Raw genomic sequence first — 19,930 nt, forward strand, 5'->3', positions numbered from 1 at the left:
TCAACAAACTCATCGACCTGGACCCAATATACCGGCCACTGCAGCGGACAGCTGGAACTGACAATTGGAAGTGGCAGAGACAAACCCCTATAAATGCCGGAGGAAACAACACAGAAGCGCTTCACAGGAGGCTCCCAAGCACTGAGGATGTCACCTAGACAGGGGACGAAATGTCTGCAACACAAATTCCCAGCTCGGCGAACAGAACCACAACAATGAAAAACATACTGGGCCTCATCGTTACCAATCTGCCCAGCTGCAGATGCATCTGTCCATGATATTATCAGTAAGAATGACCAGCACATAGTCCTTGTGGAGATGAAGTCCTGCCTTCATTTTAAGAATAACCTCCATTATGTTGTGTTGCACCATCACGTTGCTAAATGGATTAGACCTGGAATAGATCTGGCAACTCAAGACTAGACATACATGTGGTGCTATGGGCCATCACTTGTAGCAGAATTATACTACAGCAAAATCTGTAATCTTATCACACAGCATAACCCCCACTCAGTCATTACTGTCAAACCAGGGGATCAACTCTGGTTCAATGGAGAGTGCAGGAGGGCATACCAGGAGCAAAATCAGACATATCTAAAAATAAAGGTGCCAACCTGTTGAAGCATTCAAACAGGACTACTTGCATGCCAAACAACATAAGCAGCCAGATAGACAGAGCTAAGTGGATGAACGCAACCAACTGATCAAATCTAGGTTCTCCAGTCCTGTCACCTCCAGTCATGAATAGTGGTGGACAATTAAACAACTCACTGAAGGAGGAGTCTTTACAAATATCCCCATCTCAATGATGGAAGAGCCCAGCACATCAGTGCGAAGATAAGGATGAAGTTTTTGCAGCAATCTTCAGCCAGAAGTGCCAAATGGATGATCTAGCTCATCCTCCTTCAGTGGTCGCCAGCATTATAAATAGCAGTCTTCAGCCAATTCAATTTACTCCTTGTGATAGCAAGAACTGGTTGGACACTGGATACTGCAAAGGCTATGGACCCTGACAACATTCTGGCAATATTACTGAAGACTTGTGCTCCAGAACATGTCACTCCCCTAGCCAAGCTTTTCCAGTTGAGTTGCAACACTGGCATCCACCTGACAATTGCCCAGGTATGCCATTTGCATAAAAAGCAGGATAAATCCAAAATGGCTAATTACTGCCCCATCAGTCTACTCTCGATCATTAGTAAACTGATGGAAGGTGCTGCTATCAAGCAGCACCTGCTCGGTAATAGACTGCTCAATGATGCACAGTTTGGGTTTATCAGGGCCACTCAGCTCCTGACCTCATTACAGCCTTGGTTCAAACATGGACAAGTTTCCCTCCTCTCTCTACAAGAATCTCAGGGAGTCCCTCTCCCACTGCAACTCCCAGGTAATTTCCTCTGCCCTGAAGCTACTCTATGTTACTTTCTCCTCACCCCCACCCTCCTCTCATTTATCTCTCCACCCTTCAGGCACTCTGCCTGTATTCCTGATGAAGGGCTTTTGCCCGAAACGTCGATTTTACTGCTCCTCAGATGCTGCCTGAACTGCTGTGCTTTTCCAGCACCACTAATCCAGATTCAAACATGGACAAAAGAGTTGAATTCCAGAGGTGAGATTAGAGTGATAGCCTTTGATATCAAAGGCTTTAATATCAAACCACTCCTTGCTAAATGAAAGGCATTTGCTCACAGAACTTACTCTGTGCGCTTTCATTGCTTTGCGAAGGTGTTTTCCACTATTTCAGAAATAATTTCTGCTATTTTGGCATCTACACCAGATTGATTTAGATTTCCCAGCTGTGAACTTTCAGATCAGCTTTGGAGCTGTTTATGCACTTTTAACTTAGTTTTTAGATTGGGAACAAAATGCAGTACCAAGACAAACAACAGCATGACCTACCATTTCTTGAAAGAGAGGAATGAGTACAGAGCCCCATGAGGCAAGGCTCCCAACACAGTGCTTACAGGCAGAGGATACGTTTCTGGTCTGAATACCAGTGCCTCTAAAAGCTCAGAGTTTCCTACCATTTGCAGCTTCTTGAAAGATGATCTCTTGCCAAATTGGCCAGTGAGCATACATTGCCAGCAGCTTAAAAGTCACCATTGACCTTAAATTCGTCACTTCTGGCTCTTCCAGAGATTTGCAGATGATATTCATAGAATCTCTCAATCTGCTGCACACATGCATCTCACAGATAAATGTTTGCCAACTGATGAGGCTAGTCAGCTCTCTAGGTATGGTGGGCTTCCTACTGTTCCAGTAGAAATGATCTACTGTATACAGGAGGCAATCTAGGCATCTGCAGGTCACCCTGAAATCTTTATCATCAATGCTCACTTCATCAGCAAACCACTAGGAGATTATAAGATTCCCAAGGAACTGCCATAATACTTCCATCCAGCAAGTCAAGCCTCCCTGAGATGGTCACATCTTGAAGCAGAGTCAGCAAATTACTCATTGAAAACAAGGGTTCCTGGATGAAAATGTGGCTGATAACAGCATAGAGTCATAGAGGTGTACAGCACAGAAATAGACCCTTCGGTCTATGCTAACTAGATATCCTAAGCTAATTTAGTCCCATTTGCCAGCATTTGACCCATATTCCTCTAAACCCTTTCTATTTGTATACCCATGCAGATGCCATTTAAATGCTGTAATTATACCAGCCTCTACCACTTCCTCTGGCAGCTCATTCTATATACACACCACTCTCTGCGTGAAAAAGTTGTCCCTTAGGTCCTTTTTCCCCTCTCTCTGTAAACCTATGCCCTCTAGTTCTGGACTCCCCCACCTCAGGGAAAAGACCTTGTCTATTTATCCTATCCATGCCCCTCATGATTTTATAAACGTCTATAAGATCACCCCTCAGCTTCCAACGCTCCAGGGAAAACAGCCCCAGCCTATTCAGCCTCTCCCCGTAACTCAAATCCTCCAACTCTGGCAACATTCTTCTAAACCTTTTCTGAACCCTGGTGAAGCATAAACAGTAACACCAAGATAAGATACAACAAAAGCTCCATGACCACGAGAGCCATTTTAGAGCAAGCAATTATATTACTGAATGCACATTTGGACAGTGTTGGGGCACCTTTCCTTCATCACCAAAGTATCAGAACTTAAGTGGTTTGCAGCACACTGCATAGCAGCAAGAACCAGAGCTTAGGATAGGAAGATGTGATCATGGTGTGTCTTCTGGAAGAAGAATGTATTGGTTTGAGGCCATTAGCAGTCACACTCAGCACTGTTAGCAATGCGCAGAATGTACAGATTCAGGCATGCTTTAAATCTCGATTGTGGAAACATTTTGCGCATACATTCTGAACATATTGGGTAGCCACCCAGGCTCCAGCATGAAATTAACCCACATTTTACATGTGTCTTTCATGCCCACCCATTGTTTGCATCTAACTATTTTCCTCCCAGTCTTCACAAGATAAAAGGTTATTTCTCTGCAGCAGGAAGAATGGGCAAGATCCCAAAAGGAAAGGTAAATTTTATGATGCATGAGATGAAACAGAAATGCAACTTTTGCTTGGCGCTGAATACCTTTGTACAACTAAAAATCTTTTATTCATTTTTTTAAAAAATTATTTCCATGTCGTACTAACCTTGTCACTTCAATAGGGCATGATGGATTCTGCTCAGTTGCTTTTAGCAGACAGGCCATCCATGCCTTGGTATCTGTGATTCATATGCATCTGTATAGGGATACACAAGGCCATTGAGATAGGAGATAGCGTGTGGCATTCTGACTTGTGGGGGATTAGCGAAATTATGAGAGATTAGAAGTGGAAGTGTTTTGTGCAGCATGCCAACTTCCATTACCCCTTTCTGCATCTTCCCTCCCACGATTCACCCTTACTTCCATATTAGCCAACACCTAGAAGGCAGTTTGTTGCACTTTAGTGAGATATCGAATGGTTTTCCTCAAGGTGGCATTTTGAATGCGTAGGCCACTAGTGACAGCCAGCAAGCACACAGTTGCCTTCTGGATCTGATACTTCATGCAGATGGAACATGACATCAATTTAAATGTTTGAAACAGCAGGCATTCATGCTAAAGGTAGACTTCACAATTATGTGCAGTGCAATTTGAAAGGCTGACAGAATTTTTGGTATTTTGTGTTGCAGTTTTCAAATTTCCTTGTAATTTAATGGACCCCAAGGTTCAGCATTTGAATCCAGCTGAGCAAATCTTTAAGAGCCTTCAGCTTCTGATAGGTCTATTCACTGATATCTGTCTCCACTATGAACTTCTAGTTATTTGATATTTGAGAAAATTACATGATACCCTAATATTGTGCATGAAGTCTGGAACTGGAATGATGCTTTGAGTTTTTTTTTTAGAGATTAGAGATTACTTACAGTGTGGAAACAGGCCCTTCGGCCCAACAAGTCCACACCGACCCGCCGAAGCGCAACCCACCCATACCCCTACATTTACCCCTTTACCCTAACACTACGGGCAATTTAGCATGGCCAATTCACCTGACCCGCACATCTTTGTGACTGTGGGAGGAAACCGGAGCACCCGGAGGAAACCCACGCAGACACGGGTTGAATGTGCAAACTCCACACAGTCAGTCGCCTGAGTCGGGAATTGAACCCAGGTCTCTGGCGCTGTGAGGCGTTTGAGGAGTCTTTTCCTCCTTCTGCACTTCCTCTTGAGAAAGACCCAAAGAGCCTGTGGGAGATGACATGGTTAGGATGCTGCTCGGTTATCATTATATTTACTCTATTTTTCATTGCCTGCTTGCATAAGGTTTTTAAATACAATAGCTCTGTTCCAAGTGGCTGGCAGACCTAACTTATCTCCAAAACTGCTTTCCATGCATTTGTCAAAGTAGACATGCCTGGAACTAGTTCATTACCTCTTCATGATTTTAGTGCTTACTTATAAGGAGAGAGAGGAAGCTTCTAAATACAATGCTTTGAATGCCTTCAAAGAATGAAAAGGGAATATTTGAGAAAGGTTACTTTAAGAGATAAGTGTGACATTGCATTGCTGAGAGATGGGAATGTGAAGAGAGATCAGGTGCACCTACAAGGTGAGTTTGTATTAGGAGTACAGCTGAAGATGCAGCATGATGATGTAGTTAATGCCACTAACCTTCATTATCCTGAGCAGGCCATTGATTTTTTTTTCTTCTGCACTGTATCCAGGAATATGGCACCGCACTCCCTGTTGCTGACCTGTCCAGTCACTTTCAACAATGCAGCTTTCGAATGCAGCTCCTTCTTCCTGCTTGCAAGAAACAGGATCTCCTGTGGCCCTTGCAGCCCACAGCACCCTGCTTAGAATAATTGCTGGAAGCATGGTGTAGCAAGTCTCCTTTTCAGTAGCTTCAGGCTCTGTCTGGAGATCAATACCATACTTCAGCTCTGATCCTCACATGGCCCCGTTTATTGCCAAGCTGAAATAGATTGATACAGACCATCATGGTGACCACTCATTGCAATCAGTTGGGAAACCTGGAAGTCGGATACAAGTACAATGGATACATTTAAAAAATCCATGCTATACATAGTGCCAGGTTCCCATCCATGAGTGGCTATGATGACAATCTAGATCAATCAGATTCAGCTTAAAAAGATATGGGGCCATGCATATTCAGCCATATATTCCTCATTCCTTCCTGTAACTCTCCATTTCCTTACAGCTCCTTCCAGTTTGCCTTTCCAGTGCAGCTGTGAACTCTGGCAGGATCTACACTATCTGGCAGTGCATGGATAGAAGAATTCCAGTAGGAGACTGATCACTTATTACTGCATAGGAATCCCAAGAGATAAAAAGATAAACATGATGCCAACAGGAAAAGGCAAAAAGACACATGTTTTCCTAAATTAAATGAAATGTTGTTCTTAATTAACAATGAAAAGCATTTCCAGGGTTATTAATCTTTCAGCTGTGATGAAACATCAATCACTCATTTACTTCTGTCTCTGCTGACTACGTAGATGCATCTATTTATTTATTTGAACTCAAGTAGATTTTGTTGTGCTTCATGACTTTAGTTACCTTTTAACAAAAGCAGGAGTCCACAGAATTGAAATGGGTTGTTTGGTTCAATTGATCTTTGCCAATGATACTGTTTCACAGGAGAACATTTCTTCGTCTAACCCTATCAGGATATCCACTCTCCCCCATGTGTATATTTGGTGTGTTTATCAAATGCATATATGCTACTTACTTTGTGGTACTACATGCTCAACATTCTCAGGACAAAGAAGCATCCTGAATTTCCTATTTATATTTTAGTGTTAACTTTCTAGCTTTGGTGGGTCACCCCTTCATGTCAGAAATCTTAATAAGCTAATTTTTTTTTTGTTTGGTGTAGAACTCCTGTAAGACTACAGCTACATCTTTGATTTTTTTTTCAAAAGTACCAGCAATTCTAAACCAGGGACCAAGACGAGATAGAGATTAATGTCATGAAACTTACCCTGTTGCTGTCAGGGAGTTTTCTGAAGGCATGTACACCTGTTATCTATGTAAGTATTTTGAAAGAATGGACCTTTGACCTCAAACTGGGAGATGGAAAGAGAGGGATGGAAATATCCTGATATTAGAATTAGAATCCCTACAATGTGGAAATAGGCCATTGGCCCAACGAGTCCACACCAACCCTCCAAAGTGTAAGCCACCCAGACCCAGTGGATTTCCCCTACACCTATTACTCTACATTTCCCCTAACTAATGCACCTAGCCTACACATCCCTGAACACTATGGGCAATTTAGCATGGCCAATTCACCTGACTAGCACATCTTTGGACTGTGCGAGGAAACCAGAGCACCTGGAGGAAACCCACGCAGGCACAGTAAGAATGTACAAATTCCACACAGACAGTCATCCAAGAGTGGAATCGAACCCGGGTCCTTGTCGCTGAGAGGTAGCAGTGCTAACCACTGAGCCACCATTGTATCTGTCCTCTATTCATTGCATAGAATGCATCAGACAGGTGAATTGACACTTAGTAAACGACTATGGACTAGAAATAATATATATATTAAGTCATCCTCATTAGGGTCAGACCTGTCAAGAGGCACTGTTCATTAAACAATAGTCTTCTTCAGATGGGAGATGGAGGAAGGCCATGGGAAGGATTTCAGAACATTCTGGCTAATAAGCAGGATGCTGCCATCATGAGCCACTGAGATCAACAGTGCCAACCATTCTCTGGTATCAGTAAATCATCCACAACTGTCATGGGTTGTATATGTTTGTGTCTATTCAGATCATAAAGCATATCTAAACACTGCTTTTTAAATATCTACCTTAAAATTATTTTTGAATTGTCAACTTCACATCTTAGGTATCTGTGGCCTTCTGAATCCAAATTTTTGCATGGAGGTTTCTTATAGAATGTATATTCTGCCAAATCTTTCCAAAATCTGAGTGACCTTTATCTGATTACTCCTAAGCAATCTATTTTATAATAATACATATTAAGAGCAGCAAGTTGTCACATGGCTTCGCAAACCTATTACACCATTCAAGATCATGGATAATCTGATTACTGCACATTACTGCCTATCCAAGATAATCTTTCACCCCTTACTAAGAATCCTGCCCTATAAAGTTTCAAAGGCTGTTTCCACCACCTTTTGAGGAAAAGAGTTTTAAAGATTCATGACCTTCCATGAGAAAATACTTCTCATCTATATCTTAAATGTTCTTAAATAATAATCTCTAATTCTATTGTCTCCCACAAGATGAAAGAATCGCCCACTTGCACCATATCAAGAGTCTTCAGGATATTGTATGTTCCAATAAATTTGTAGCTTGCTCTTCTGAATTCCGACATACATAAACTTATTCTGTCCAAGCTTTCCTTATAAATCTGTGTATCCCTGGCATTAGTCTAGTAAGCCTTTTCTGAACTGCATCATACATCAACCTTTTCTCACCTTTTCAGTACTTTTATACCATTTTATAAAAGAGATCCCAGAACTATAAATCCAGTTAAATTATCAGCAATCTAATCACTAAAATCAGAAAACATAGGTCATCAATATCTTTCAAAAAGTCAGGCAGCATGGTGATCATGAATTCTTCTACTAGATAACTTTTCATAGTACTATGATTCATCAAAAATGATTGTATAAATTTTAAAATCATTTATTTTGGAATTTGGTTTCTAAACTAGTGGTTTGTATATTTTTGTTCTGTCTATGAATAGTGTTTAATGATCAACTTGTAAGTGGTTCTAGCCTTGGTGATTTCTTTCAAAACAAAGAGAAATAGTTCTTGGAGGCTAATGGCAATTGGTGTACCTTGGGAAAGAGATTTTACAAGCAAACAAAGGAAGCCATTTCATGCCTTAGGCTTCAGTTACGCGGATTCGAATGGTGTTTATTGTTTTTGGTTTAAGGGAAACACCTGCGTTTAAAGAAAATTTCTGGTTTCAGTTTGCACAAGTTTTGGTTGAAGATGGATATGTAGAGCAGTTTCTCGTGAAGAAAGGATACAGTTAAGATACGTTAAAAAATAGATTATCTCAATGCAAGGAGTTTAGTTTTAAAGTTCCAGACTAGTAGTGTTCATTAAAAATTTGGAAGGGTTATTTGAAGTTGAGAAAATCTAAGATCAGTTGAATGAGACTTAAGAAAAAGATTATCAGATTTTGAACACTGTGAAGTGAAGCATCGGTCAAGTTGAACCCTATAGACATGATAGAGTGATTAATTTTCTTTTGTTTGATTTCTGTAAAGAAACACTTTTGGGATTAAAGGAATTGTATTTTACCATTTATTTTAAAATATTTATACTTGTGCTATATGTAAGTAGTTTGGTTTATTCAATTTTGACATCTATTCTATAATAATAAACATTTATTTTATTGTCGAAGCCGAATGTGCATGTTTGTATTTCAATGAAAGATCTCATTAAAATCAACAAGAAAAAATCTATCAAGCCAGATTTCAGTTTGACCTGTCCAGTAATTACATTAGCTGGGATCACAACAGTACCAACATCAGAACATAAAATAGTTGGAAGTGAATGAATGCACAGCTTTTCTATGTTCCTTTGCTAATTCCCATTTGCAACTTTGTCCACTTACGACTACTATGGCTTTAAATTGCCTCTTTAAGTAGAAACAATCTCTACTCTGAAGACTTTTGGTGAACCTAAGGAATCAGAATTTTAAAGCTATTTCTAAAACCTTCTTTACGCTGATTGATGGATTAAATACTGAAGTCTAGGAGGTATTCCTGTACCTAAGAATCATTATAGAAAATAATATTAACAGAGTTTTCTGATTACGATGTTACCACAATTTATTCAAAAATTAGCACATAAGATTATAATCAGTTAAACACTTCAAATCTGAAAGGTTCCATTACTTCCTCCAAATAAATGAGGTCCACTTTGTATTCTCCACAGTTTGCTGGATTTGAAGCTTTTTTTAAATATGTTCATCCAACTATGAGCCAATGTATTCCAAGGGTTGCTGATGATATTAACCTATCATACACTGGTATGTACGAAGCACAAACTTCCTATGCAAGATATACTTTTAACTCATGTATATACAGACTTGCGTACATACAACAACACTATCGTCACCATCCTCTTTGAATATATTACCACTTTTTGAACGGATATATTTAAAAACAATAAAAAAAACTCTCAATAAAAATATTATGTTCAATTTTGGGCAGCAAGCTTTAGGTAGGTTTTGAGACAACAGAGAGACTATTATTGAGAATGTCTTGAGGAATGAGACACTTCAGTTTGTGGATAAATTGAAGAGGTTTGGCTATTCTTGGAAAAGGATTAGAGAAGATTTAGAGGAGATTTGATCAACATATTTAAAATTATGATGCGTCCAGATAGAAACAATAGGGAAAAACTGTTCCATTTGGAAGATGCAGCAAGAATCAGTGGATACAGATTTAAGGCAAATGGGCAAGAACCAAAGGTGACGGTAGGAAAAAGCCTTTCTACGTAGCAAATAGTTAGGTTATGGGATGCATGTTGAGAGTGTGGTGGAGGCAGAATTAATTGTACTTTCAAAATAATTGAAGACTAGCTGAAGAGGAAAAAATTTATCAGTTACAAGTATAAAAAATGCAGAAAGAGATTAAAAGGGATTAGCCAGGTTGCTTTTGCATAGACCTGGCACAGACTCAATAGGCCAAATGGCTTTAGTGTATTCAGTAATCATTTGATGATTCTGATGAATATGTATGAGTGATGTATATGTAGACATCTGTCGTCATCTGTATATATGCATTTAAATATAAATCTGCATTTACACTTTCACATGTGTGCACTCATGCCTGAGTCTGTGTGCACTTTAATACTTATATTTGCATCCATTTATACATGCATGAAGATCACTTTGTCTACATGAACAAGTGCACAGAGGATGCAGAAAGCATACTCAGCTGCATAACAGAATAGTGTACATTCATTGGCCACTTACCTCTTAGGCCTTCAGACAGGAAAATTTTGTACCGCAATGAGTTGCAGAGTATCACACCCACAAATTTGCGGTACCAAGTACGCTTCACATATTGTTTTCCTGTACATTCACTGGAAGAAGGTTCAAACTTAAATGTGTAAGGAATCCAAATTGGCTCACCCCCTGTCAGGAACAAACACACAGAATAATGTTTGTAGTGTTACTTACTGTCAAGATTGAGTCACTGTAATAAATATTTAACCTAAACGTAGAAAACGTTGTTGTCAATCCTTTTAATCAATGTGAGGAACATATTCTATACAATTTCAAGCATCAATCATATTATGAAACAATTTCTTACATTGCAGTGATATCATGAAAGATACTAAACTTATCTGGCATATATAAAGTGAGACTTTGAATGTAATAGTTCTGTAATAAGATGACAAACTGGACATTAAAAATCCTCACACTGTAGTCACTACAGTAAAGATCTGAAACTCAAAATTTATATGAGAAGCTTGAACTAATATCTGGGCCCTGTCATGGACTACAATCTGCAAAATTATACTGGCATATATTTTGATTGTATAACTTGCAGCCTTGCAATTCAATTCAAAAGCCTATTCCAGCCAGTGAGTAGTGGTGTTCTGCAAGGGGGTTCATGTAACGACAACTTTTCACTTTATACATGAATGATTTGGATGAAGGAACTGAGAGCATTCTGGCTAAGTTTCCAGATGATAAAAAGATAAGGGTCAGGTAGTATTGAGGTGGTGGGGAGGCGACAGAAGAATTTAGACAGATTAGGAGAGCGGGCAAAAAAGTAACAGATGGAATACAACATGGGAAAATGTGAGGTCGTGTAATTTGGTAAGAAGAATAGAGGCATAGACTATTTTGTAAATGGGGAGAAAATCTAAGAATCTAAATTGCAAAGGGACTTGGGAGTTCTAGTCCAGGATTCTCTTAAACTAAACTTGCAGGTTGAGTCAGTAGTTAGGAATGCAAATACAATGTTGATACTTATTTCAAGAAGACTAGAATATAAAAACAGGGATGCATTTCTGAGGTTTTATAAGTCTCTGGTCAGACCATATTGGGAGTATTGTGTGCACTCTTGGGCCCCATTCCTTAGGAAGGATGAACTGGCCCTTGAGTGGGTCCAGAGGTGGTTCACGAGAATGGTTCAGGGAATGGAAGGCTTAACATTTGAGGAATGTTTCAGGACTCTGGGTCTATACTCAATGGAGTTTCGAAGAATGGGGGGGGGGGATCTAATTGAAACTTACAGAATAATGAATGGCCTGGACAGAGTGGATGTTGGGAAGATGGTTCCATTAGCTGGAGAGACTGGGACCCAAGAGCACAGCCTTAAAGTAAAGATATATAGGAGAAACTTCTTAAATCAGAGAATAGTGAATCTATGGAATTCACTGCCACAGTAGGCTGTGGAGGCCAGGTCTTTGAGTATATTTAAGACGGAGATAGATACATTCTTTATTGTCAAGGGGATCAAAGATTATGGGGAGAAAGCAGGAGAATGGGGTTGAGAAACTTATCAACCATGATTGAATGGCGGAGCAGACTCGATGGGTTGAATGGCCTAATCTCTACTCCTATATTATGATCTTTTCTCCCCTATCCTTTTGATTCCTTGAACTCCAAGTGCTATATCCAGCACCTTCTTGAGATAATACAATGTTTTGACCACAAATGCTTTCTGTAGCAGAGAATTTCACAAAATCCACCACTCCCTAGGCAAAAAGATTTCTCCTCATATTAATCCAATAGTTTATCCAATATCCCAGGCAGTGACCCTTGGCTCTGGACTCCCCTGCCATCTAAAAGCATCCTCTCTCCATCTAACTTTCTAGTCCTGTCAGAATTTTATAGATTGCTATGAGATCCATCACTCCTCACAATTCTTCTGAATGCCAGCAAATATAATCTTAACTGATTGAACCTCTCCTCAAACGTCAGCCCTGCCATGCCAGGATTCAGTCTGGTTAACCTTTGCTGCACCACCTCTATAGCAAGACCATCATCCTTCTTCAGATAAGGAGATAAAAACTGCACACAATATTCCAGGTGTGGTCACACTAAGACTCTGTATAACTGCAGCAAGGCAACCCTGCTCTCATACTTAAATCCTCTTGCTATGAAGGTCAACACATTAATTGACTTTTTGACTGCCTGTTGCACCTGCATGCACACCTTTCACAACTGGTCTATGAGGACACTAAGGTCTCGTAGCACATTCCCCTCACTGAAGTTACAGCATTCAGATCATTCATTCATTTAAATCATTAATATATATTGTAAATACTGGGGTTCTAGTGTTGGTCCCTGGAATACTTCACGAGCGAGTGAAAAATATTTGTTCATTCCTACTTAATGTTTTTTGTCTGCAAACCAGTTTTCTATCAATCTCAATACCCAGACATCCCAATCCTGCACATTTTAATTTGATCACTAATTCCTTATATTTGACTTTGTCAAAAGTCTTCTAGAAGTCCAAATAAATCACATCCACTATTTCCCTCCATCAATTCTACTAGTCCTCGAAGAATTCCAGTAGAGTTATCAAACATGATTTCTCTTTGGCAAATCCATGCCTATTTTGCTCAATCCTGTCACTGTTTTCCAAGTGCTCTGCTATTAAACCTTTTATAATAGATTCTATCATTTTCCCCACAATCAACACCTGTCTGACTGGTCTATAATTCCTCTACTTTTCTCTCTACATTTGTTCGTAAACAGACACACATGAAGTACCCAGCAATCTATAGAATCTTGGAAGATGACCAACATATCCACCTTTTCTCTGACAACTTCCTTAACACAGAAACATAGGAACAGGAGTAAGCCATTCAACCCCACAAGCATATTCCACCATTCAATGGGATCATGGTTGACCTGTGGCCTAACTCCATATAGGTGCCTTTGTGTTAATACCTTTGCAAATCAAATATTTACCTATCCTGAATCTAAAATTAGAACTGATTTAGCATCAACTGCCATTTGTGGAAGAGTTTGAAACATTACTAATTTGTGTGTAGACATGTGTCCTACATCACTCCAGAATGGTCTGGTTTTAATGTTTAGACCATATCCCCTAGTTCTAAGACCTCCAACAAGTAGAAATTGTATATCTACCTTGACTTTTCTTGTTAATATCTTGAAGATTTTGATCAGATCACTATAATCTACTAAATTTTACAGAAAACAGGCCTGATTTGTACATTCTCTGCTCATACTCTAACCCCTTATGTCTAGGTAACATTCTTGTAAACCTACATTATACTTCCTCCAAGGCCAATATATCCTTCCACGCGTGTGATGCCAAGATCAGCTCCAAGGGGATCCAGCCAGGGTTTTATAAATCTGCAGCATAACTTCTGCATCCTTATATCCATTTCTAGACATAAAGGATACATAAATTCCATTGGACACCTTGATTATTTTCTGCACCTGTTTGTGACATTTTTAAGATCTATCTACCTGAATACCAAGTCTCTTTGAACACTTGCTTAAATTTAACTTCATACTATTGAGAAAATACCCTGATGTATCTTTTCTCAGTCCAAAATGGATGACCTCACACTTATAATTGTGGAGTCAAAGAGACGTACAGCACAGAAAAGAACCTTCGGTCCAACTCATTTATGCAGACCAGATATCCTAAATTAACCTAGTTCCATTTGCCAGCATTTGGCGCATGTCCCTGTAAACACTTCCTATTCATATGCCCCTCCAAAGGCTTTTAAAATGTTGCAATGCTACCAGCTTTCACCACCTCCTCTGGCAGCTCATTCCATACATTCACCATCCTCTGCATGAGGTTTCCTAAACTGAACCAGTACCATTTGCCTGCATTTGGCCCATATCCCTCCTATCCATACACCTGTTCAGATGTCTTTTAAATGTTGTATTTGTACCGCCTCCACCACTCCCTCTAGCAGCTGGTTCCATATACGCACCATCCTGTGTGTGAAACAGTTGCCCTCCGGTCCTTTTAATAATTCCCTTTCATCTTAAACCTATGCCCTTTAATTTTGGACACCCATACGCTGGGGAAAAGACTTTAGCTATTCACCTTATCCATGCCCTCATGATTTGACAAATCTCTATAAAGTCACCCATCAAGCTCCTACACTCCATGGAAAAAATGCCACAGGCTATCTAGCTTCTCCCGATAACTCAAATCCTTCAGTCCGGTGACATATTTGTAAAATCTTTTTGAACTCTTTCCAGTTGAATAACATCCTTCCTATAGCAGGGCGACCAGAATTGCATGCAGCACTCCAAATACGGCCTTAACAATGTTTTGTACAGCTGTAACTTGATGTCCCAATTCCTGTACTCAACGCTCTGACTGATCAGAAGGCAAGTGTGCCAAAACCCTTCTTCACCACTGTGATGGCACTTTCAAGGGAATTACGTATCTGCACCTAGTGTTCTTTCTGTTCAACAACACTCCCAAGGGACATGTACTTGCCCTAGTTTGTCTTTCCAAAATACAACACCTCACATTTATCTGAATTAAACTCCACCTACAACTAGTCCAGTTGATCAAGATCCCATTGTGATCTTAGTTAACCTTCTTCACTGTCTAATATACAACAATCTTTATGTCATCCACAAATTTACTAGCCATGACTCCCACATTTGCATCCAAATTGTTTATATAAATGACAAACAGCAGTGTTCCCAGCACTGATCTTTGTGGCACTGGTCTCCAGTCTAAAAAACAACTCTACCACCACCCTCTATCTCCTACCATTGAGTTTTTTGAAGAAGTAACAAAGAGGATTGATGAGGGCAGAGCAGTAGATGTAATCTATATGGACTTCAATATGGCGTTCGATAAGGTTCCCCATGGGAGACTGATTATCAAGGTTAGATCTCATGGAATACAGGGATAACTAGCCATTTGGATACAGAACTGGCTCAAAGGTAGAAGACAGAGGGTGGTGGTGGAGGTTTGTTTTTCAGACTGGAGGCCCATGACGAGTGGAGTGCTACAAGGATCGGTGCTACTTTTTGTCATTTACATAAATGATTTGGATGCGAGCATAAGAGGTACAGTTAGTAAGTTTGCAGTTGACACCAAAATTGGAGGTATAGTGGACAGCGAAGAGGGTTACCTCAGATTACAACAGGATCTTGACCAGATGGGTCAATGGGTTGAGAAGTGGCAGATGAAGTTTAATTCAGATAAATGCGAGGTGCTGCATTTTGGGAAAGCAAATCTTAGCAGGACTTATACACTTGATGGTAAGACTCTAGGGAGTGTTGCTGAACAAAGATACATTGGAGTGCAGGTTCATAGCTCCTTGAAAGTGGAGTGTACAGGTAGATAGGATAGTGAAGAAGGCGTTTGGTATACTTTCCTTTATTGGCCAGAGTATTGAGTACAGGAGTTGGGAGGTCATGTTGCGGCTGTACAGAACATTGGTTAGGCCACTGTTGGAATATTGTGTGCAATTCTGGTCTCCTTCCTATTGGAAAGATGTTGTAAAAACTTGAAAGGATTCAGAAAAGATTTACAAGGATGTTGCCAGGGTTGGAGGATTTGAGCAATAGGGAGAGGCTGAACAGTCTGGGGCTGTTTTCCCTGGAGCGTTAGAGGCTGAGAGGTGATCTTATAGAGGTTTACAAAATTATGAGGGGCATGAATAGGGTAAATAGGCAAAGTCTTTTCCCTGGGCTCAGGGAGTTCAGAACTAGAGGGCATAGGTTTAGGGTGAGAGGGGAAAGATATAAAAGAGACCTAAGGGCCAACATTTTCATGCAGAGGGTGGTATGTGTATGGAATGAGCTTCACTACTGAGAGGGACCTTGATAGGAGGACAATGTGAAACAGGCTGATAGGCTCAAACAGGTTGATGTGAACGAGTGGATGTGCTGAAAATTTGGAAAAACATAAAGGTAAATAAGTCCCTGGGCCATATGGGATTTACCCTAGATTACTACCCTAGGAAACGAGGGAAGAGATTGCTGTGACTTTGGTGATGATCTTTGTGTCCTCATTGTCCACCAGAGTAGTGCCAGATGACTGGAGGGTGGCAAATAGTATTCCCTTGTTCAATGGAGGGAATAAGAATAACCCTGGGAATTACACACAAGTCAGTGTTACATCTTTGGTTGGCAAAGTATTGGAGAAGATTCTGAGAGACAGGATTTATGTTTACTTGAAAAACCTCAGTTTGCTTAGAGATAATCAGCATGGCTTTGTGAGGGGCAGGTCATGCCTCATAAACCTTACTGAATTCTTTGAAGAAGTGACAAAACATGCTGATGAAGGTAGAGCAGTGAATGTGGTGTACATGGATTTTAGCAAGGCATTTGATAAGGTTCCCCATGGTAGGCTCATTTAGAAAGTAAGGAGACATGGGATACAGGGAAATTTGGCTGTCTGGATACAGAATTGGCTGGCAAATAGAAGACAGAGGGTGATGACAGATGGAAAGTAATCAGCCTGGAATTCGATGACCAGTGGGGTTCCTCAGGGATCGGTGCTGGAACTACTGCTCTTTGTGATTTTTATAAATGACTTGGATGAGGAAGTAAAGGGTGGATTAGTAAGTTTGCTGATGACACAAAGGTTTGTGGAGTTGTGGATAGTGTGGAGGGCTGTTATAAGTTGCAATGGGACTTTGACAGGATGAAGAACTGAGCTGAGAAGTGGCAGGTGGAGTTCAACCTAGAAAAGTGCGAAGTGATTCACTTTGGAAGGACAAATTTGAATGCAGAATACAAGTTTAAAGGCAGGATTCTTGGCAGTTTGGAGGAACAGAGGGATCTTGCGGTCCATGTCCAAAGATCCCTCAGAGTTGCCACCCAGGTTGATAGGGTTATCAAGAAGATGTATGGTGTATTGGTTTTCATTAGCAGTGAGATTGAGTTCAAGAGCCACGAGGTTATGCTGTTGCTCCATAGAGCCCTGGTTAGACCACACTTGAAGTATTGTGTTTAGTTATAGTTGCCTCATTATAGGAAAGATACGGAAGCTTTAGAGAGGGTGCAGAGGAGATTTACCAGGATGCTGCCTGGACTGGAGGGCATGTCTTATGAAGCAAGGTTGAGGGAGCTATGGCTTTTCTCATTGGAGCAAAGAAGGATGAGAGGTGACTTTATAGAGATGTACATGACGTTCAGAGGCATAGATGGAGTGTATAGCCAGATACTTCTTCTCATGGCAGAAATGTCTATCATGAGGGGGCATAATTTTAAGGTAATTGGAGGAAGGTTTAAGGGAGACATCAGAGATAGGTTCTTTACACAGAGAGTGGTGGGTGCGTGGAATGTACTGCCAGCTGTGGTAATAGAGTCAGATGCATTAGGGACGTTTAAGTGACTATTGCATAGACACATGGATGATAGTAAAATGAATGGTGTGAGGCTTAGTTTGAGTACGATAGAAGGTCTGAACAATGTCAAGGGTCAAAGGGCCTGTACTGTGCTGTACTGTTCTGTGTTAAGTAGTTAGTATACAGGATGCACTGCCTAGAAATGTGGTGGAGGCAGGTTTAATTGAGGCATTCAAGAGGGCTTTGGATTGTATTTGAATAGAAATAGTCTGCAAGAAAGAAAGCAAGAAATTAGCATGAAGCAATAATGCTCATTTGAAGATCCAGTGTTGGCACAACGGGTCAAATAGCTTCCTTCCGCACCACAAGAGTGATGTGATTCTGTGAACAAAATTTAGTCAGAACACCAGGGTAGCCATCTTCCTCTTCTTCAAAATACTACCACGAGATCTTTGCATCCACCTGAGAGAGAATCTAGCATCTTATCTGAAAAGGAAAACTTCGAACACTGCAGCACACATCTTGTACTGCACTGCATTGTCACTGTTAACTCTTAAGCTAAACTTTAAGTAGTAAGTGAACCCATAACCTTATAACTCAGAGATGACATTGTTATAAACTGAGTCATGGCTGACCCCTAACTGTCTACCACTATTCACAACTAAATGGAGTGGGATTGTACTGCTTTGATCCAATTTTCTTTTTTTTTGGTTATGGGATTGCTTAGTGTGGCAATCTATGAGATAATTTTCACTGACATTCAACCACAATCTGTAACCTCATAGCCCAATGCATCTCTCATGCTAATATTACCATCAAGTCAGGGGATCAACACTGGTTCAATTAAGATTGCAAGGTAGCATTTGGTATGATAGCTTGAACAGGCACCAGACATATCCAAAAGTAAGCGGACAACCTTGTGAAGTTACAACACAGAACTACTTGCATGCAAAACTGTAGAAGCCAAATGTGATAATCAGAGCTATGGAATTCTAGACTGACAGATCAGATTAAAGGCTCTGTAGTGCTGCAACATCCAGTCATTAATGTTAGACTAATAAATTAACCAAAAAAAGGGGACTCTGCAAATTTCCTCATCCCCTATGATGTAGCAGCCCAGAACATTGAAGGCAAACAAATACAGAGAATGTTGGGGAAATTCAGCAGGTTTGGGCAGAGAGAAAAAGAGTTAATCTTTCAAGTCTGCTGGGACTCTTAATTTAAACAGCAGGCTGAATCATTTGCAGCATTTTCAGTTTGAAGTTGTAAGTGGGTATGCATCTTGATCTTCTCCTAATGCCCCAAACATCACAGAGGCTATTATCTATACAGTGCAATTCACTCCATGAGATATCAAGAAATGTCTGAAAGGACTGAATAATGCGAAGGCAATGGACTGTAACAACAATGCAAAGGTAATACTGAAAACTTGAGTTCCAGGACTAGTTGCGTATTTAGTTAAGCTGTTCCAGTGCAGCTTAGCATCTGCACTACCATCTACCTGACAGTGTGGATTGCGAGGAGGCAACTTCACCATCTCCGAGGTTAAGGAGGTGGTGGGTGGGAGCCTCCTTGTCACCGATGTCATGTACAGGAATGCTCCCCTGAGACTGATTAATATGTACGCCCCAGTGGGTAAGAGTAAACGGTTGGCCGTCCTGCAGCAGCTTCCACTGTTGCTGGCTACGTCCAGGCCAGTCATTCTGCCCGGAGACTTCAATTGTATCATTGATGCAGATGGACGATCCGGCGGGGGGGGGGGGACAGTAAACTGGACGCCACATCCAGAGCCCTGATGGACAGAGTAAAAGATGCCAAGCTTGCACGATGTCTTCAGCACCCCTGCAGACGGAGCGCAGCGTAGATACACCTGGTCACGGGCAGACGGGTCTATCCATTCAAGGATAGATTACTTGTTTGTGTCCCGAATGCTCTCGGTCAGATCCATCGACGTCAAGCCAGTGTTCTACTCTGACCACTGCCTCCTGCTGGCTGACTGTCACCTACAGGACGAGCAGCGGGCTGGTCAGAGAAAGTGGAAGCTGAACACAAAGCTGTTGACCCCGGGAAACATTGAGGAGCTCAAGAGGGACTACGCAGGTTGGAGAACCGTGAAGCCCCTCTTTGAGTCCCCAGCGGACTGGTGGGAAACAGTAAAAGGGAACATCAAGAGGTTCTTCATCCTCAAAGGTGTTCAGGACGA

General features: G+C 40.8%; 1 protein-coding gene across 1 annotated transcript in view; it reads right to left on the reverse strand.

Moving 5' to 3' along the window:
• fndc1 (fibronectin type III domain containing 1) overlaps positions 1–19,930 on the reverse strand; it is a 355,166-nt gene that overhangs the window by 13,495 nt on the left and 321,741 nt on the right. Inside the window, exon 20 of the mRNA XM_043696167.1 lies at positions 10,433–10,594. Coding sequence (XP_043552102.1) covers positions 10,433–10,594 — 162 coding nt within the window. The remainder of the gene's footprint in view (positions 1–10,432; positions 10,595–19,930) is intronic.

This window comes from Chiloscyllium plagiosum, chromosome 9 (assembly GCF_004010195.1).
Source record: "Chiloscyllium plagiosum isolate BGI_BamShark_2017 chromosome 9, ASM401019v2, whole genome shotgun sequence".
In the NCBI taxonomy this organism is placed as follows: Eukaryota; Metazoa; Chordata; class Chondrichthyes; order Orectolobiformes; family Hemiscylliidae; genus Chiloscyllium; species Chiloscyllium plagiosum.